Consider the following 19,187-nt stretch of genomic DNA (forward strand, 5'->3'; position numbering starts at 1 on the left):
TTGTACTGAAAATTCATGTTTAACTTTTTAAGGAACTGCCAAACTGTTTTTCAAAATGGCTGCACCATTTTACATTCCTTCCAGCAGTGTATGAGCAGTTCAGAGTCTCTGTATCCTCACCAATGTTTGTTATGGTCTATTTTTTGGATTATAGTCATTCTAGTGAGTGTGAAGTGATATCTCATTTTGGTGTTGATTTGCATTTCTTTAAAGACTAATGATGTTCAGCATGTTTTCATATGTTTATTAGCTATTAGTATATCTTCTTTGGTGAAATGTCTATTCAAATACTTTGCTCAGTTTTAAATTAGATTGTGTATCATTTTATTATTGAATTTTAAAAAATTTAAAAATATTTATATTTATCAGATATATGATTTGCAAATGTTTTTCTCCCAAATAATTTTTTTCTCTGTGGCTTGTCTTCTCACTTTCCCTAATGTGTCTTTTTTTTTTTTTTGCTTATTTATTTATTTATTTTTGAGGTACACCAAGTTCAATCATCTGTATTTATACACATATTCCCGTATTCCCTCCCTCCCACGACTCCCCCCCACCTTCCCCGTCCCAGTCCTCTAAGCCATCATCCATCCTCGAGTTGAACTCCCTTTGTTATACAGCAACTTCCCACTGGCTATCTATTTTGCAGTTGGTAGTATATATATGTCTATGCTACTCTCTCACTTCGTCTCAGCTTCCCTAATGTGTCTTTTGAAGCACAAGTTTTTAACTTTGATCAAGTTCAATAATTCTTTTTTTTCTTCTTTTATGGGTTATGCTTTTGATGCTCATATCGCTGAAAAGGCAAGTATTAAAACTTCTTTTCATGGAATTATAAGATTTGCCTTATTTTCAGGACTAGTCTGGTGATTAGACCCATTTATTGTGTGAGTTTTGTTGAAATGTATAAGGCCTTATGTCTGGATGATGGCCACATTGTTCCAGCCTCCTCTGGGCAACTGTTACTAAAGAGGCAGTGTAATATTGATCGAAAGTGTAGGCTTTGGGGCCTGACTACCTGGGTTTGAATTTTAGCTTCATCCCTTCCTAGCATTGTTACTTCAGGAAAGTGGCTTTGTTTCTCTGTGCCTCAGTTTCCTCATCTGTAAAATGTGGATAATACTATTGGGTTGGCCAAAAAGTTTGTTTGTTTTTTTCCATAAGATCTTATGGAAAAACTTTTTGGCCAACCCAGTACTTTGCTCATAGGGTATTTGTGTATATAAAGTTCATAAGAAATGCCTGGGTCAGAGTAAGGGCTCAAAAAATATTAGCTCTTATTACTCGGGAAGCAAATCTCAACTGTAGTTTGGGATGGGGTTGTGCATATTAGAATCATTTGGGGGGCTTTGCATGCTTTCTGAAGTGACAGATTCTGCCATGGGTTACAGCAGCTGGGGTGATAAGCATTGCACTTAGCCTTCCTTGACACACTTCCTTCCTTAAAATCACTTTTATCAAATGAGGCAGTTTGGGTTGATGTGTAGAATCATAAAACTCTTCATCAGATGTAAAAATAGCTCAAGCTCCATTGACACTTAGAAAATGAATAATCTGTTAACTCCTCTTGCCAAGGCCAAAATCAGGCAGTCCTAGGCAAACCAAGAACAGGATACTGTATAAACTATTTGCATTTGATAAATGCATTTTTCTGCCTTTAGTCCAGGGATCAGATTATGGGATACGAACTTGCAATTCAGAGATAGAAGAATTCCTACTTTGCTCCTGTTGGAGGATAAGATTCTGAACTTTTTCTTCTTGTCTTCATTTGCAAAATGACTTTAATGAAATTTGAGACCTAATTATCTTCAGAAGAGATTCATGATCTGATATGGGACTGCTATCAGAATATATAAAAAATCCTTATAACGCAACAATAAAAAGACAGAAAATGGGCGAATGATTTGAATAGATATTTCTCCAAAGGGGATATACAGGTGTCCAACAGGAACATGAAAAAGATGTTAAGCATCATTGGTCAATAGCTAAAAGTAAATCAAAACCACAATGTGATACCACTTCATACCTACTAGGATGACTATAATAAAATTTAAAAAGGAAAATATTAAGTGTTGGTGAAGATGTAGAGAAATAGAAACCCTCATACACTGCTGCTTGGAATGTAAAATAGTTTAGTTCCTGTGAAAAACAGTTTGATGGTTCCTTAACAAGTTAAAAATAGAGTTATCATAGGACCCAGCAATTCCATTCCTTAGTATATATCCAGAAGAGTTGAAAACATATGTCAGCATGGAAACTTGTACACAAATGTTTTTGAAAGCTGCAGTATTCATACTAACCAAAAGATGGAATCAACCCAAATGACCATCAAGGGATAAATGGAAAAACAAATTGTGGTACATGCAAATGATGGAATGTTATTAAGCCATAAACAGGGATGAAGTACTAATATATGCTGCAACTTGAATGAAGTTTGAAAACATACTAAGTGAAATAAGCCAGTCATAAAAGTCAAATATGGTGTGATTCCTTTTATTTACCATATTCAGAATAGGCAAATCCAAAGAGAGAGAAAGCAAACTAGAGGTTACCAGGGGATGAACAATGGGAAGTAGGAAGTGATTATATAATAAGTATGAAGTGTTTTTATGGGGTGCTGAAACTAAAGAGAGCTGGTGGTTGTACAACATTGTGAATACACTACCACTAAATTTTTGTACACTCTAAAATGGTTAATTGTATGCTAAGTGAATTTCTTGTCAGTTTAGAAGTGGGGGAGACAAAAGTTTTAAAGTGCAAGGAATGATGATGTCAGAAAAGAATGGAGTTGATATGGCAACTCCAGTGTCTAGATATCTCTCCAAATTCGTTTTTCACTCATCTTTACTTGGGAAATTTTGTTCTTTTTTTTTTTTTTAATTTTGTAATTTATTTTGTTTAACTCACCATATAAAAATATTTTAACATGTAATCAGCATAAACCATATTGAGATATTTGGCATTTTTTGTTGACAGTCTTCAAAATCCATCTAGTTTGTATTTTACATTCATAGCACATTTCAGTTTGGATCAGACACATTTCAAGCACTCAATAGCCACATGTGGTTAGTGGCTACCATATTGGACAGTGCAGTGCTAGGTAGTCAGAAATGATAAGTAAAGACAGCAGTGGGATTCAAGTTGAAACTAGATGATAAGAATGTGTAGCATAGTTCTTTTTCTTTCTGAAGCACAGGTCTTTGCTCCAGGAAGTAGCTGGAAGAATTATTTAGAGTTGGTAACTAATTGGTGGTCAAAGTAGAAAGTCAGGAGAATGAGTGCGTTTTGGGTGATAAGGAGAACACCATTAGCCTGGCAACATCTGAAGCCCTAAAGCCCTGAGTAGAATGAAACAAGTCGTTTTCTTGGTAAGGGCAATGAGTAGGTTCAGTAGGAGTAGGGAAGTGAATGACATGACAAGAAAAAAAAGTTTCAGTTGGATTGGGAGTTGGGGGGTGCTAACTCAATTTGGGACAGTTCTTTTTTTTTTTAATAAATTTATTTATTTATTTTATTGGCTGTGTTGGGTCTTTTTTTTGCTGTGCGCGGGCTTTCTTTTTAGTTGCGGTGAGTGGGGGCTACTCTGTTGTGGTGCGCGGGTTCCTCATTGCCGTGGCTTCTCTTGTTGCAGGACACAGGCCCTAGGCACGTGGGCTTCATTCAGTAGTTGCAGCACATGGGCTCAATAGTTGTGGCTCACGGGCTCTAAAGCGCAGGCTCAGTAGTTGTGGCACACAGGCTTAGTAGCTCCGCGGCATGTGGGATCTTCCTGGAGCAGGGATCGAAACCGTGTCCCCTGCACTGACAAGCAGATTCTCAACCACTGCGCCACCTAGGAAGCCCCGGGACAGTTTGTTCTTAACACAAAATATTTTACATGAAAAAACTGCAATGTCTGCTAAGATAGAAACTGTTTTTTGTAAAGACTGTATTATTTTGGGGGAAGCCCGTAAGAGGTCCAGTTGCTCTGGAACTAATAAAGCTGATGAGGAACAAAAGATGTTCTTAGAACCTATAATTAGGTAGCATTCTGTTTTTCCTGGGCATGACATTCTGTCAGGCTACCAATTCCAAGAAAGGAACATAAAAAATATTTCTTTATTGAAGTGAAATTCACTTAACATAAAATTAACCATTTTAAAATGAATGATTCAGTGGCATTTTGTGCATTAGCAATGTTGTGCAACCACCAACTCTGTATCATTCCAAATGTTTTCATCACTCCAAAAGGGAATCCCATACCCATGAAGCACATCCTCACCAGCAGTTGTTTTCCACTTTTTTGATTATAGCCAGCCTGATGGGTGTGAAATGGTTCCTCACTGTAGCTTTTTCTTTTTTATTTAAATTTTATTTGGCTGTGCCAGGTCTTGGTTACAGCATGCAGGATCTTTTAGTTGTGGCATGCGGGATCTAGTTCCCTGACCAGGGATCAAACCCAGGCCCCCTGCATTGGGAGCTCTGAGTCTTAACCACTGGACTACCAGGAAAGTCCCTTCATTGTGGCTTTGATTTACATTTCTCTTAATGACTGAAGAAGTTGAACATCTTCATGTGCTTGTTGGCCATTTGTATTTCTTCTTTGGAGAAACGTCTACTCAGGTCCTTTTTCCTTTTCTTCCTCCCTTCTTTCCTCCCTTCCTTTTTTCCTCCCTCCCTTCCTCCCTCCCTCCCTTCCTTCCTTCCTTTATCGAGTTGTCTTTTAGCTGTAAGACTTCTTCATATAGTATGGATACTATATGAGCCTTATCAGATATATGGTTTGCAAATATTTCTCCCATTCTGTAGGTTTTCTTTTTCACTTAGTTGTTTTAAACTTTTTATTTTATATTGGAGTATACTTGATTAACAGTGTTGTGATAGTGTCTTCTTCATTTTCTTGATAGTCCTTTGATACACAAAAGTTTTAAAGTTTGAAGTCTAATTTATCTAATTTTTCTTTTGTTGCCGTACTATTCGTGTCATATCTAAGAATCCATTGCCAAATCCAAGGTCATGGAGATTTTCCTGTCTTTTTCTTCTAAGAGTTTTATCATTTTATGGTTTTAGCTCTTATATCATTGATCCATTTCAACATAGGTTTTGTATATAGTACGAGGTATGGGTTCAAATCATTCTTTTGCATGTAGATATTTAGTTGTCCCAACATCATTTATTAAAGAGACTCTTCTTTCCCTATTAAATTGTCCTGGCACCCTGATTGAAAATCAGTTGGTCATAGATGTGTGGGTTTATTTCTCTGCGCTCAATTCTGTTCCTACTGTTTACTTTTGTGTGGGCTGAGTTTCTTGTTTTTCTCTCTTTGATAATAGGATCACGGGGTTGATAGCACCATTTTCCAGAATCCTAAAAAGCTTCATCTAACTATTGGGATGTTGGTGCTTCTGAGTGAGCAAGAGATCCAGCAGACATGTGAGATGCTACAGCAGTGTAAAGAGGAATTCATCGAGTGAGTAATCCACAGGAGTGGGAAAGGGTGGTTACCCTGTACTGGCTTCTTTCTAGTATCACAGACTTGTTTTTGGACTAGGGAGCTGGGTGACACGGGAACAAGATTTGTTGACTCATCCATCTGTAACACTTAACATTGGATTATTGTGTGAAAGATTTAAGATGAATTTAAAGCATGTATTTACAAATTTGTATGGAAAGGCTCTACCTTAAATTCTGCTAGTTCAGTTGAAAAATTTTGTTCTTTAACAGGACACCCCATTCTTTTCTCAAAAAGGAAATTCTCTTTATTATCTATGGAAGAGTGTAGGATGCTGTATTAGTTTTCTGTGCTGCTGTAACACATTACTGCAAGCTTGGTGGCTTAAAACAACACAAATTTATAGTCTTACAGTTCTGTGGGGCAGAAGTCTGATATGGGTTTCACTAGGCTGAAATCAAGTTATTGGCAGGGTTGTGTTCCTTTCTGGAGGCTCTAAGGGAGAACCTGTTTCCTTGGCTTTAAAGCCCTGACTTCTAGAGGCCACCCACAGTACTTGGCTAGTACCCCATTCCTGCATCTTCAAAACTAACAATGTTCCATTCATTTGACGCTCAATCTGTTGTTAATGTCTCTCTCTGGCCACAGCAGGGACAGGTTCTCTGCTTTTAAGGATGTGTGTGATTTAATTGAGTCCACCCAGATAATCTAGAATATCCTCCACACTTCAAACTCCTTGGCCTTAATCACATCTGCAAAACCCTTTTTGCCATGTAAGGTAGTATATTTACAAATTCCAAAGAGTAGAACATGAGCATCTTTGGAAGGCTGTTATTGTGCTTACCATAGTAAGTCAAACATTATAACATGATTTCCTAGGAGAGTCTTCATTGTATTTCAGGAATGCAGACTTTAATTTTCTTTTTTTTTTAATACAGGTAATTTTGTTTGAGTCAGTAAGGATACCAAAAACTGTCCAAGCAGTCTGTTTTGGCTCAGGGAAAACATTGCTGTTCTGATGGCAGAGTGGTTATTCTTTGTACTGTAAGATTTTAATTTGCGTGTACATCTGACCTAGCAGCTCTGTTTCAAAGGATCATCTCTCTCCCCCTCTTTCTTTACTCCTTTTACTTAAGATTGTTGCAGAACAAGAGGAACTTGAAAATTGACTCCCATACTATTTTGACATGGCCTTGTAGAAATGGGTTACCTGGTTCATTGCGTAAAACAAAGTAAAAGAATTTAAATTTTTTCTCTAGTTATGTTGTATATGAAACTGTAATACAAAGACTTATTTGTGGGCCAGTTCTTTTTTTTTTTCCATTAATTGTTTTGAAGACAATATATTTTTCTTGAGCAAAATCATAAGCTGATCGGGTTTGCAGCTGCCTATTCTTTCTGAATTTCAAAGAGCAAAGAGTACTTCTTTGCCTTGTTCTTTGCTTAGTAATGGGCATAACTATTTTCTCTCTATCTTACCTAAAATTCAAAATAATTTGGTGTTTGTAATTAGATATTTACAAAGCAGGGCAATTTTACCTTGTTTAAAAATCAATTCTGATACTTTTTCCCAGATTACTTTTTGCTAAACAAAACTGAAAGCAGCTGCATATTTTGGCTGCCATTAGGATGATCCTGCTAACAAAAAAATTAAAGGCAGATAAAATATTTGTTTAGAGAAGTATTTGTTTTTACTTTATGAAAATCAGGTCACAGGATTTTAATCACTGAAGCTTTATCCTGAGCTATGTGAGGATTTAGTTGAGTTCTTCCCTTTTATGTCTCTTGGTGTCTTTTGTGACTAAATGCCAAATCTGAACCCTTTAAGCATGTCAGGGTTGGTGTGCATAGGGAATGAAGAGCAGCCTTAATAGTTCCTAAGAATTTTGACATGACAGGATGAAAACAGTAATTGTAGTTTTTCAAATTCAGCAAAGCTTTTGAAATAGGACACGTTACCCTGCCAAAAATCTGCAATGCAGGCAAAAATTTTTTGAAGATGCTCTTTTCAAAAAGCTGGAAAGATTTGAAACCAGCAAGTAAAGCAAGCCTCCTCAGCCTTCTTCTTTCATCTTCCCCTCTATTACACACACTTGTTTAAAAAGTATATAATGCAAAATTAATTTACCTGATTGGCCAGGGGAATGAGAATTGGAATTAGTTATTTGTATTGTCCAGAAGTGCCTTGTTTTCCTAAAAGGATCCTTAGAATAAAGCCCTGGTATGAAACGCATCATCTGACTTTTTTTTCTTCTTTGTTCTTGATCTCCCATCTTGGTCTTTGTGCTTGGTGTGCTGAGAGAAAATTCAGTAAATAATGGCATATCTAATCTGAAACTTTTATGAGGTAAAGATTGCAGATTAAAATATAAAAATGGAAAACATTGGAAATTAATAGTCTACTATATAACATGCTGTAGCTTAATTTAATGACTTTTTAAATTGAGGTATTAAATAAATGTGGCTATATTGGAATTTAATTAAAACTGTGGTGATATATAGATATTTTAAAGAAATGGGTAGTTGAATATTTGTTTTAAATTTGGGAGTAGTATTTGAGTTTAAGGGATGTTACCTGACCAGAAATAGAACTTTGATTTCAGTTCTTAGGCTAAAGTCTCATGTAGCTGTGTAGATTTCAGAAGAATTATTCACGGTATTCAGTAAGTGCTGAAGCTCTAAATGTGTCCCTTGTGACTTTGTGAGATGTTGAACACAGTGCAGTGGCTCTGAGTATATCGTCTGACAAACATGCAGTTCTTCTTTAGCTCCCATAACACTACTCATACCTAAGTGTTCCCAGTAGGCCTGAAGTAAAATCAAATAAGAAATTAAAAAGGGACAAGAATGAGGAGAGAAGAGGAAGAAAAATACCCATAGACAAATGTCCCTTATTACTGCCTTGGATGTCTCTCCATTGAGGAGTATGCTCAGTGGTGTCCCAACTAGTTTGTCACCAAGACAAAGAGCATTTATCAGGCAAACTGTTGGATTCTTTCCTGCTCTTTAATTCTCCCTCTTGATAAATCCTAGGGATAGGTTGAAACAGTTCCTATGTCTACTCGTGGATCCTGTTTCATTGTTTTGTTTTTGGTGCCCCATCTAATTCCAGTGGTTTGTGGTAGTTTAGAGTGAGGACATATATACAAAAGAAATGTTAAAGTCAGACAAATTAGAAACCATAAAGATGGAATGGGAAGAAAATTCTATCCAAAAACCGAGGTGAGATAATAATTGCACTAGAACATTAAAATTTAGTGCTGTTTTCAAGCATCAGTATACTTGAACTATGGGAATTCCTGGCAGTCTAGTGGTTAAGACTCAATGCTTTCACTGCCAGGGCTCTTGATTTGATCCCTGGTCGGGGAACTAAGATCCCGCAAGCCATACAATGCAGCTAAAATACACATACAAACATACATGCATACATACATACACACCCACATACATATATATGTATGTACTTGAACTAAATTCCGGAAAGGAGAACACTAATTATTATAGTTCTCATCTGATAGAAAGTAATGTAACAATTTTGGGGGAGAGAATCCTTTTCTGGTTCTCAAGAAAAATTTGTATAAATCTTAACATAAAGAACCTAAAATGATGATGAGCCGTGTCTTCAAAAGGAGTTTTGCAGAAGATACAAAAACATTGTTCATGTGGCTCTTTCTTATATTGACCCCTGGAAATTGAGGGTGTAACATTAAATATAACCCAGTAAAAACATTTTAGTGGGAAACCAAACCAATGGTATGGTACTTTCTGGTGATCTAACTATGCAAGGTTAGAGCTAAAAAAAACATAGAGGAAAGTATATTTAGTATTAAACTTTTCTTTTTTTTTTCCAAAAGAAGTTTTGTTTTGTTGACTGCACTTTGATAGAATTGAATGGCAGTCTTTCATGTTGAATTCTTTGGCTATGACTAGAAATGTATTGGTGATTGAAGCTGAAAACTTCAAATAATAGTTCAAAGCTTGACTTGTGTTTTGGAGTATCCCACTTATTGGAGGTGGTTATGGGGATACTTATGATCAAGGTCGTAATTTTTCTCCTTCAAGTATCTTCTAAAATAGTTGAGTTATTTAATTTCTTAGAAAAATTCTGGTCTTGTGCAATAATAATCGCATTCGTGTTTTAAGGGAATCTTTACCATTAGGATTCCTAGGCTATAAAGAATCTCCCTGGGCCTCAGTTAAATATCAAGAAAACTTTTTTGTTTTGCCTTATCTGGAATTATCTTTTGATTAATCTTAACATTCTGTTGTCTTTGAGCCAGTACCACATTTTATTCAATGACAATTCAGGCATGTGTCCACATTCTTAAAATTGTTCAGAATATCTTCTCCCTTTAAAGTGGTATATCCAATCAATGTTTATCATAGATTTATGGAGTACCCGTTTTATGTAAGTCCCTTACTGTGCCCTACATAAGGTACTGGGGATATAGGAGTAGAAAAGATGGATAGAGTCCCTGGCCTTGTGGCGCTTGGAGAAGGCTGTGTGGTGAGCTGATTTTTAGCTGGGTTTGAGATTGGCATAGCAAGGCCTTTACTGGTTGAAGCGTAAGTCTGTATAAGGGGTCTGAGAAGAAAGCAAGATGGTGGGTTTTACTTAACATAAAAGAAATACATGTTAGCTTTAGAAAAGCCAAAAATTGCAGATAAACAAGAATTCCCTGGCTGTCCAGTGGTTAGGACTCCATGCTTTCACTGCCGGGGTGCAGTTTTGGTCCCTTGTTGGGGAACTAAGATCCTGCAAGCCGAGTGGTGCGTCCAAAAAAAAAAAATTTGCAGATATACAAGATATCACTTGTAATATTACCTGAATATAATTACCATTAACACTTTGCAGTGTGCACTCCCATGCTTTTTTGTATGCACATATGTATTATTTTCTTTGAGATGTAATTTACTTACAGTAAAATGCACAGATCTTAAGTGTAGTTGATGAATTTTGATAAATGTGTACACCCATGTAACCTCACCCAAATCAAAATGTACAACATTGCCAGCACCCTAGGAAGTTCCTTCATGCTCTTTTCTAATAAATTCACTTCTCCAAAAATAACTACTATTCTGATTTCTGTTACCATAGATTAAATGTGCTTGTTCTTCAGTGTCACATAAATAGAATCATTCAGTATATAAATGTTTGTGCTTGGCTTCTTTTGCATATATTTTTAAAATTTTAACTTTTTAATGAATAATACATTTACATAGTTCAAAAATTTCAAAGTACAAAGGATATGCTGTGAAGAGTTTCCTTCCCACCGCTGTCTCCAAGCACCCTGATCTCCTCTCTAAAGGCAGCAGATTTTAGCAGTTTGTTTGTTTTATATCCTTTTAAAGATTTTATGTATGTAAAATATTTTATCTCCATCTTTTGCACAAATAATGGAATCAATTAAATATTTCATCAAGAGTTGCAAAATGGTGATATTCTAATTCCATCATTACTTCTATATTTATCAGTTGGAATTCTTCTGATAGTACTTTCTTTTATCAGCTGTGGTTGGATATGTACATGAATTTGTAATTATTTCCTTGGGTGTGGCTCCTAGAAATTGAATTGCTTGGGCAAAGGTTTTCTGTTCTTGAAGGCTTTTTATAAATATTGCCGAATTGCTCTTAAAGATGTGATACTGGTTTGCACCTTCACAGTTGTTATATGAGTGAAATACTGTCTGCAATTTGTAGAAATAATGAGGTAAAACCGGAGAGATGGGCAACACAGTAAATGTCTTCGTCAATCAGAACTGTCATCATTTGGCCTTTTCTGAGACATTTCTTAGACATGCTAATAAATTGGTATTGGGATAGATATAGTGTGACTTTGGAAATACTTTTGGTTCTAGTTTGTGTTCATTAAACATGTATCAATTTTGAAATTAGAAGGACCGTTAAATCATGTTAGTGAAAAAACCCCCAACAACTTCATTTTTGTAGTATTTGACTATGTATATTAACCATGTTTCAAAATATAATAGCCCTCTTGGCTTAAACAGTTATAAAAATCTAATGTTTTTTCCTTTGCAGTGACATTTCTGGGGGCAAACCCCTGGAAGTAGAGATGGCAGGGATAGAATACATGAATGATGATCCTGGCATGGTGGATGTTCTTTATGCCAAAGTCCATATGAAAGATGGCTCCAACAGGTATGTTTCTGGAATACTTCTTTGTTTTAATCAGGAGGTTCCTAAAAGCATCCCTGGAAGTTCAGGTAGTTTTGATTCCTTTTTTTTGAAATATTATTGTAAGGAGTGTGTAAATTCTTTCTTTTTCTGAAATAGTAAGTTAATATCTTGCAAGAGGAATTTGTTGTAGGAAAAAGTTTCAGAGTTTTAGTTTGGTAGTTATTGAATTACTTGGGTGGTAGATATTGATAGTAGCAATCTAGTTTTCATGGAACTCAGAGCTTCCTTCATGTTTTCCAGGATAATAGGAGGCAGGAAGGATGGCATATTAGGATGGTAGTTTCAAAAGTGACATAGTGCAGATCTAGTGAATACCAGGGCAAAATAGGGATGATAACTATACAAACTTCATAAGATTATTAGGATTAAATTAATATACATGAAATGCTTAGATCAGTGCTTGGCACATACTAACATCATCAAAACATACATTAAAATTGTTTGCTACTTTTAATTTTTGTTATTACCATACCTCGATCCCTACTAGAAATTCTCAGTCTGCAACCCAGGCTGTTTCTGAGTCTAGCCTAGGCATCCAGAGCCATTTGCCATGTTAGTGCTGTTTATTAGTCTACGCAAGGCCTTTGGTGAGCAAGGGGCCCAACTTGAACTGGAAGTTTGTTTTTATGTGGTCTTTTCATTAAGGCAGGATAAAACAGAACTCACACTGAACAAAAAGCTCTCTAGAAAAAAAATCTGTATCTCTAGGCAGGCTCCCAAATTGATTTGCTTTCCTAGAGGATCTCTTATAAGCTTTCTCTTATCTCAGTTTGAATTGGTGACCTCAATTATCTTCTATCTCAATTCCAATGGAAGTGAACTTTGAGTGTAAGGGAGAAAAAAATGGTATAGAATCAGTGTTTTTCTGTTTTTCTTTTTGTTTTTTTTGTATGCTGTGTGTCAGTTATATCTCAATAAAACTGGAGGGAAAAAGTGTGTTGATATCATTACTGGGAATTTCTTGGTGGTCCAGTGGTTAAGACTCAGTGCTTTCACTGCCATGGGCCCAGGTTCAATCCCTGGTCGGGGAACTAAGATCCCATAAGCCAGGCAGCGCAGTGAAAAAAAAAAAAAAAAGAAAAAGAAAGAAACCATTACTGATTTCATCAAAATCTTTAAGGATGGGAAGCTGTCAAGCTCATGGTAGCAGATACATTTTTTCCAAAATTCTTATTTTCACTTGAAAGCTTGAATTTTATTGTTGGCAAAAATTACTGGTAATTGTTTTCCTTAAAGTTCTTTTTTGAGAGCATAATCTGCCAAAAAGCCAAGTCTGAATAACCATAATTTGTCTGTCAGTCATTCTTTCAAGCAAAAATGATTTTCCATGGACAAAGAGGGAAGTCCCAAGAATCGGATTTTGAAATGGGAAGAAAAATAAGAGCTAGATATCTTCTGAAGACAGTGCTCAGACATAATTTGTACCCACAGTAATGAAAAGGAAAGGGCCCAGAAGGTGAATACACCCTTCATTTTCCCACATATCCAGCCCTTACAAATTTTGCACACTTCCTGTTGTCAAAGCCTTATACGTTGAAGAGTCTTGTGGAATTTGTTGACTGAATCCACTAATATGATTAACCAAGAACATTTTTGAACCATTCTCATCGCTCTTCTCTGTTTTCTCTTTTCTGTTGCCCATTCTGCCTCCACAAGAAGAGACACGTTTGTGTTATTTCAGAAAAGATTTGTGGGAATTCCCCAGCAGTGCAGGGGTTAGGACTCTGCGCTTCCACTGCAGGGTGCCTAGGTTCCATCCCTGGTCTAGGAACTAAGATCCCGCAAGCCATTCGGTGCAGCCTAAAAAACAAACAAACAGAACAAAACAAAAAAGATTTGTACCGCCCCAAATTGCAGGGTCTAAGGGACTTGTACACCTCTTCTTTAATTCAATATTAAAAGTATTTGAACGCCTCCTTTGTGCAAGGTATTTTGAAAGACTGTGTAAACTGATACAGAAATGAGTAAGACATGGCCCTGTTTTTAAGGCACATTCAATCCTTTGTGGGGTTTTTTGGTTGTTTTGTTTTATTTATTTATTTATTTTATTGGCTGCATTGGGTCTTCGTTGCTATGTGCGGGCTTTCCTCTAGTTGTGACGAGTGGAGGCTATTCTTCATTGTGGTGCGTGGGCTTCTCATTGTAGTGGCTTCTCTTGTTGCTGAGCACAGGCTCTAGGCGTGTAGGCTTCAGTAGTTATGGCACATGAGCTGAGTAGTTGCGGCTTGTGGGCTCTAGAGCTCAGGCATGTGAGATCTTCCTGGGCTAGGGATTGAACCCGTGTTCCCTGCATTGGCAGGCGGATTCTTAACCACTGCGCCACCAAGGAAGTCCCCATTTGTGTTTCTTAATGTGAAGAGCCAGTGCTTGATGCAGAGTCATGGAGAAAAGGCAATGTTGTAATAAAAACACAGTCAACTTTCTTTGTATGATTTTAAATCAAAGGTTCCCTTAAAATGCTTGACCATGAAGTGCCTGACCTTTAGAAGAATGGAACCACTTAGATCACATTTTTCCTCTGGAAACAAAGCTGGGACAGCATAGCTACACTTATTGATAGATCCTTGGATTTTGTAAAACCTGACTGTGTAGGGAATTTGCGTTCATATTACTTAGTAGTCGCCTGTTGCTGAGACTTAAGCATTGAACACAGTGGCTATTCTGTTCTGTCTCTTACTCTCACAGGCTTCCTCCCTTGCCCCCCTAGAAGAACAGCTTCCCCACATTATACTGAGAACATGAAGCCAAGTCAACTTCCTTCCTTTTTCCCTCACGGTCTACCGATTTTCATCACACCCACCCACTCAGTTTCACTCTCTTTCTAAAGAATGGCATACATTATCTCTGATGAGGCTAATCCCTTTACTTATTCTGGGACTCTATTCCTTATCTCCTCAAAGACCTGACACCATCAATTATTCCACCCTGCAGGGCATTTCCAGTCCCCTTTCCCCTCAGGTGTTTTTCAAATGCCCAGGATGTGAGGTGCAATAGAACCTAGGGCTTCTTTCTTATGGAGAAAGCAGATGTTGGTAACTAGAGTACACTAGGGTGAGGGCTGTGATTGAGATTCTAGCAGTGCATAAATAAGCAGCAAGACTATGCCCATGTGTGAGCAAATTTTGTAAAGGAAGGCTTCAGAAAAGAGGTTTCTTTACTGAGTAAGGAGTTTGCAGGCTGAAGGAGTAGCATGTTAGGAAAAGGGAATAAATACCAAGTGCAGATCTAGAGGCAGTGTTATATGCCATGTAAAAGGAACGCTGATTTCATTGGTCATTTGTTTATTCAGTAAAACTTTATTAAATGCACACTGTGTGCCAGGCACTGTGCTAGAATGTAAACATAGAATGGTCAGTAAAGGGAATTCCCTGGTGGTCCAGTGGTTAAAACTCTGCGCTTCCACTTCTGGGTGCTCGGGTTTGATCTCTGGTTGGAAACTAAGATCCCGCGTGCCATGAGGCATGGCCAAAGGGAAAAAAAAAAAAAAAGAATAGTCAGTAAAGCCAGACACAGTCATTGCCCCCATGTAATTTACAGACTAATGGAGAAAACAGACGTTAACAAATAACACATAAATATATCATAGCAAAGTGTGATAAAGGTGAACCAGGGGGAAATGGTGCTCTTTTAAAGATAGAAAATATGGCAGTTTAGACTGTGGGAGGGCAAGTTAAGGAAAGCTTCTTTGAGGAATTGATACTGAATTGAGGTCTGAAGAAGTGGGAGTTTGCAGGCAAAGGAGTGGTGGGAAATTCTAGGCAAAAGAAAATGCAGAGCAAAAGCCCTGTGGCAGGAAAAAGCTTAGCAAATTCCAGGTGAGTATGAGGCATAATGAGGAAGAGGTAGGGTCACATGAGATGTCCATGTGAAGAGATTAAAAGTGCTTGGATTGAGGCAGTAGCATAGATAAGAGAAAAAAGAATAAATACAAGCAGAATAAATAAAAAGAAATCCATATCAAGATAAATCACGGTGGAAGTGCAGAACACTAAAGACAGAGAAGAATTTAAAAAGAAGTCACCTACAGAGGATTGACAGTTATCAGGACAGTGGACTTCTCAATATCAACAGCAAAAGCCAAAAGATAGCAGACTGTTTTCTAGAGAGAATAACTGTCAAGCTGGAATTGTTTACCCAGAAAAAAAAAATCTTTAAAGATCAAAAGTGAAATAAAAACTTTTTGTGTCCAAATGCTGTCTTTCCTTCTTGTTATCCTTCTTTTTCTCAAGTAGACTCTAAGATTCTTGGAGGCAGGAATCCAAGAATATTTGTCTTATTCACTATAGAGTATAATGTGATAAAAACAGATTACAAAACAATTTGTAAATATACATTTACTTTTTTCCCCTCAAAAGTGGGAAGAGAGCAAAAGAGAAATCAGTTAGTCTGAATACATAAGCCTCTTATCAGTGGTTATTTTTGGATAGGTAAGTAATTTTTTTTCTTTCAGCTTATCTAAGATTTAAAAAAAATAAAAACAATGTTGGTAAAGCAGGCAAGTGTTACACTTGCTCAGGTACACTTGGTGTACTTTGTCATGTCAAGGTCAGTAGTAATCAGTATGTGCATATAGGTGGTAGAATTATGATTTGACCTAACTGTGTTTGACTGTAAAGCCTGTGTTCATGGTGGGGCAAAAAAAGGAGATAAGAATAGTTGGAGACAGACCACTCTTTTGAGAACTTTGGTAAAAGGAATATGAGAGAGATGTAGTTAGATTCCGCAGCTGTGCAGCTCAGCATCATTGTACTGTCTTCCAGTTTGCCATCTTCCTTTCATAGCCGAGCTTCTTTTTATTTTGTTTTCTCTCATAAAATTAAAGCCTTCCAGATGGGTAAAGTGAAAATTAAATGGCTCCCTTTCCCCCTGCTGTGACTCTTGCTGTGTTCCTCCCCAATAGACTGTAAGCAGAGCAAATACTGCTGAGTGTCACTGTCTGTGTGTATTATTTTATACAAACTGGATCACATTATTCATACTGTACTATATAGTTTGTTCTTTTCATGAAACATAACATAGACATTACTTTTATGTCAATGCCTATAGATCCTGTGATCTTCTACTACATCAGCCTTTCTAAGCCATAGCCTATATGCAGTAGGATTTCCCTATTGTATTTTTTTGCTTAGAAATCTCCCATCATTTCACATCATCCTTTGAAGTAGTTCATATTCCTCAGTCTAACAGTCAGGATCTTCCAGGATGAAACCAACTTAATATTTCAACTTGGTCTTCCAGTATCTTGGACTTGCCCCAAGCCTTAGCACACTTCACTGCTTGTTGATGATTCTTTGTGTCTTTGTTAATGTTTTTTCTTGTAACTAAAATTTCTTTCATGTTACTCCTCATCTCTTTTTGTCCTAATGCTGTCTTTCCTTCTTGCTATCCTTCCTTCTTTTTTCTCAAGTAGACTTTAAAATTCTTGGGGACAGGGAGTGTCTCATTCAGCATTATATATCCAGTGGCTTTTATAATTCATGCCTTATAGTTGATGTTCAGTAAATGTTTGTTTACTTAAGTCATTTATTTATTCAGCTGATTTACAAAGATGAATTGAGTACAGTTAGCTTTCTGTCCTAAGCCCATCCTCCTGGTAGCCTATTCTGGTCTCCACCCAGCTGTAATGTCTTCCACACTTAAATTACCAAAGTACCTTGTATTGCTTGTGTCATTACCAAAGTCCTCTTTGGTTGCTTTAATAGATTGTAAGCTCCTTAATGACAAGAACTATGTTTGCTTAGGTTTTAATTCTTTTAGTGACTAGCATAATGCCTGTATACAGTAAGCACTCAGGAAATGTTAATTGGATAAAACCGAATTAAATTGGGGGAAAAAAAGCCCAAACCAAAGCCTGGAATTTGCACTTTCTAGGAGTCTGGTCATTCTTCAGTACAACTCCGTATCTGGAAAGATGGCTCTGGAATGCTTGAGCTTAGTAGCACTTATAGGCCGTTAAACTAAGAGCTCAGATTCAGGGCATTAATAACTGGCTCTCTTTTCAAATACAAAGCACTATCTAAATGATAAAGCTGCTTAAGAATAATTTATTATTTTTCTCATAGCAACCCTATATTATTTTTAATTCACTTATGAAGATGCAAAGTCATAGAGAAGCTTTGTGACTCATTCATAGTCAACCAGGAAAGGATCAAAGAAGTACGAATTGAAAGACTATACTGTTAGAAGTATACTGACATATTGTCAAATGTAGTATCCATGACAGCAGCCTGAAATTTAGTGAGTGCCTCTAAGCACCCTTAAGTTCTCTTAATAGAACTCCAAAGATATTTATTAATTCATGCATGCATACCTGCAACAGCTATTCATTGAGCACTGATAATATGTTATTTAGGCATTAAGTTGGGTACCAGGATGAGGCAGCGAATAAGATAAAGAGCTGGCTTCGTAGAGTGCACAATAAATTGATAGCAGAGGAGAACTGGCTTCCAGGAGACTTAGATTCCTGTCCCTCTGTCCTGACTGAGCAACTCAGCCTGTCTGTGCTTTGTTTCCTCTTGTATAAAATGAGCAGGTTAGACTAGAACATTTTAAAGGACTTTAGTCTCTTCAAAGTTCTGAGTCTGTAGGTTTGGCAGAAATCTTCATTTTCCAGAAAGACAAAGCTGGAAACTGGACTGTTTCATTTAGTCAATTTAATTTCCTTCCTCTAGTATTACATGCTGCCTGTTTCTCTATAGCCGAGCTCTCCTATCCACTTCTTTTTCTTTAATATAAGAGAGGGAACAGTGAGGCATCATTCTGTTGTGATTTGAAATTAAGGTGCATTTTGCAGTGCTTGGTTTTGTTTAGACCTAAGTTATGTTGTAATATTTTAAAATATTTTAAACTTTATGAGGTGGTGTTAGTTAATCAGAAACTTTAGACACAATAGGTCTTGGCTTGGGGATCCAGATGCACAATTAGTTAAATCAGTTAACTACAAAATCACAGTTACATCCATTGTGAATATATTTTATTTTCCCCTTAGGAATGTAGGAACAAAGTCATTTTTTTGAATCAGTCCTCTTTCTCCATCCTTACTAATGTCTTATTGGTTAGCCCTTCTCATTGCCGGTTTAAATACTTGAGAAAAATGTTTTGTATCATGGGAAAATATTCAGGGGATATTAAGTGAAATAAGCAGGTTATAGAAAAATGTTTTGTCTTTTTAAAATTGATGCATATCTGTAGCAAAATACTTAAAATTATTTAAACTCAAATTAAGTGTTTATCTGTGGGTGGTAAGGTTGTTTTCCTTTTTGTCCTTTTCTGCATTTTCCATTTTTTCTGTAACAAACATGTATTATTTTTGTAATCAGAAAAAAATTAAGATAACTATGCAAGAAAGCACAGGGTCTCTCTTAACTGGCTTCCATGCCTTTAGTTTTCTCCTTCATATCTTGCTTCTTACAACCCCGAGTTGCTTTCCTAGGTCTACCAAGTAAGACTGCAGCCCTGCCTGCCACACAGGAGCCTTCACAGCCTGGCTTCAGCCTACCTCCACTTCATCGCTGCTCTTTCCTCTTCACAGAATTTCTCATGGCCCTGGAGTATGGTG

The 19,187-nt window shown here is 36.9% G+C and overlaps 1 protein-coding gene across 5 annotated transcripts in view; it reads left to right on the forward strand.

The window, feature by feature from the left end:
• ASCC1 (activating signal cointegrator 1 complex subunit 1) overlaps positions 1-19,187 on the forward strand; it is a 110,672-nt gene that overhangs the window by 46,556 nt on the left and 44,929 nt on the right. For all 5 annotated transcript variants that reach the window (XR_009053722.1, XR_009053721.1, XM_057735005.1 and 2 more), the window contains 2 exons: positions 5,313-5,449; positions 11,471-11,590. Coding sequence is in view for 3 of the 5 variants with exons in the window: in XM_057735005.1 (XP_057590988.1) it covers positions 5,313-5,449; positions 11,471-11,590 (257 nt within the window). In the remaining 2 variants the exon portion in view is untranslated. The remainder of the gene's footprint in view (positions 1-5,312; positions 5,450-11,470; positions 11,591-19,187) is intronic.

Source organism: Hippopotamus amphibius, chromosome 5 (genome assembly GCF_030028045.1).
Source record: "Hippopotamus amphibius kiboko isolate mHipAmp2 chromosome 5, mHipAmp2.hap2, whole genome shotgun sequence".
Classification (NCBI taxonomy): domain Eukaryota; kingdom Metazoa; phylum Chordata; class Mammalia; order Artiodactyla; family Hippopotamidae; genus Hippopotamus; species Hippopotamus amphibius.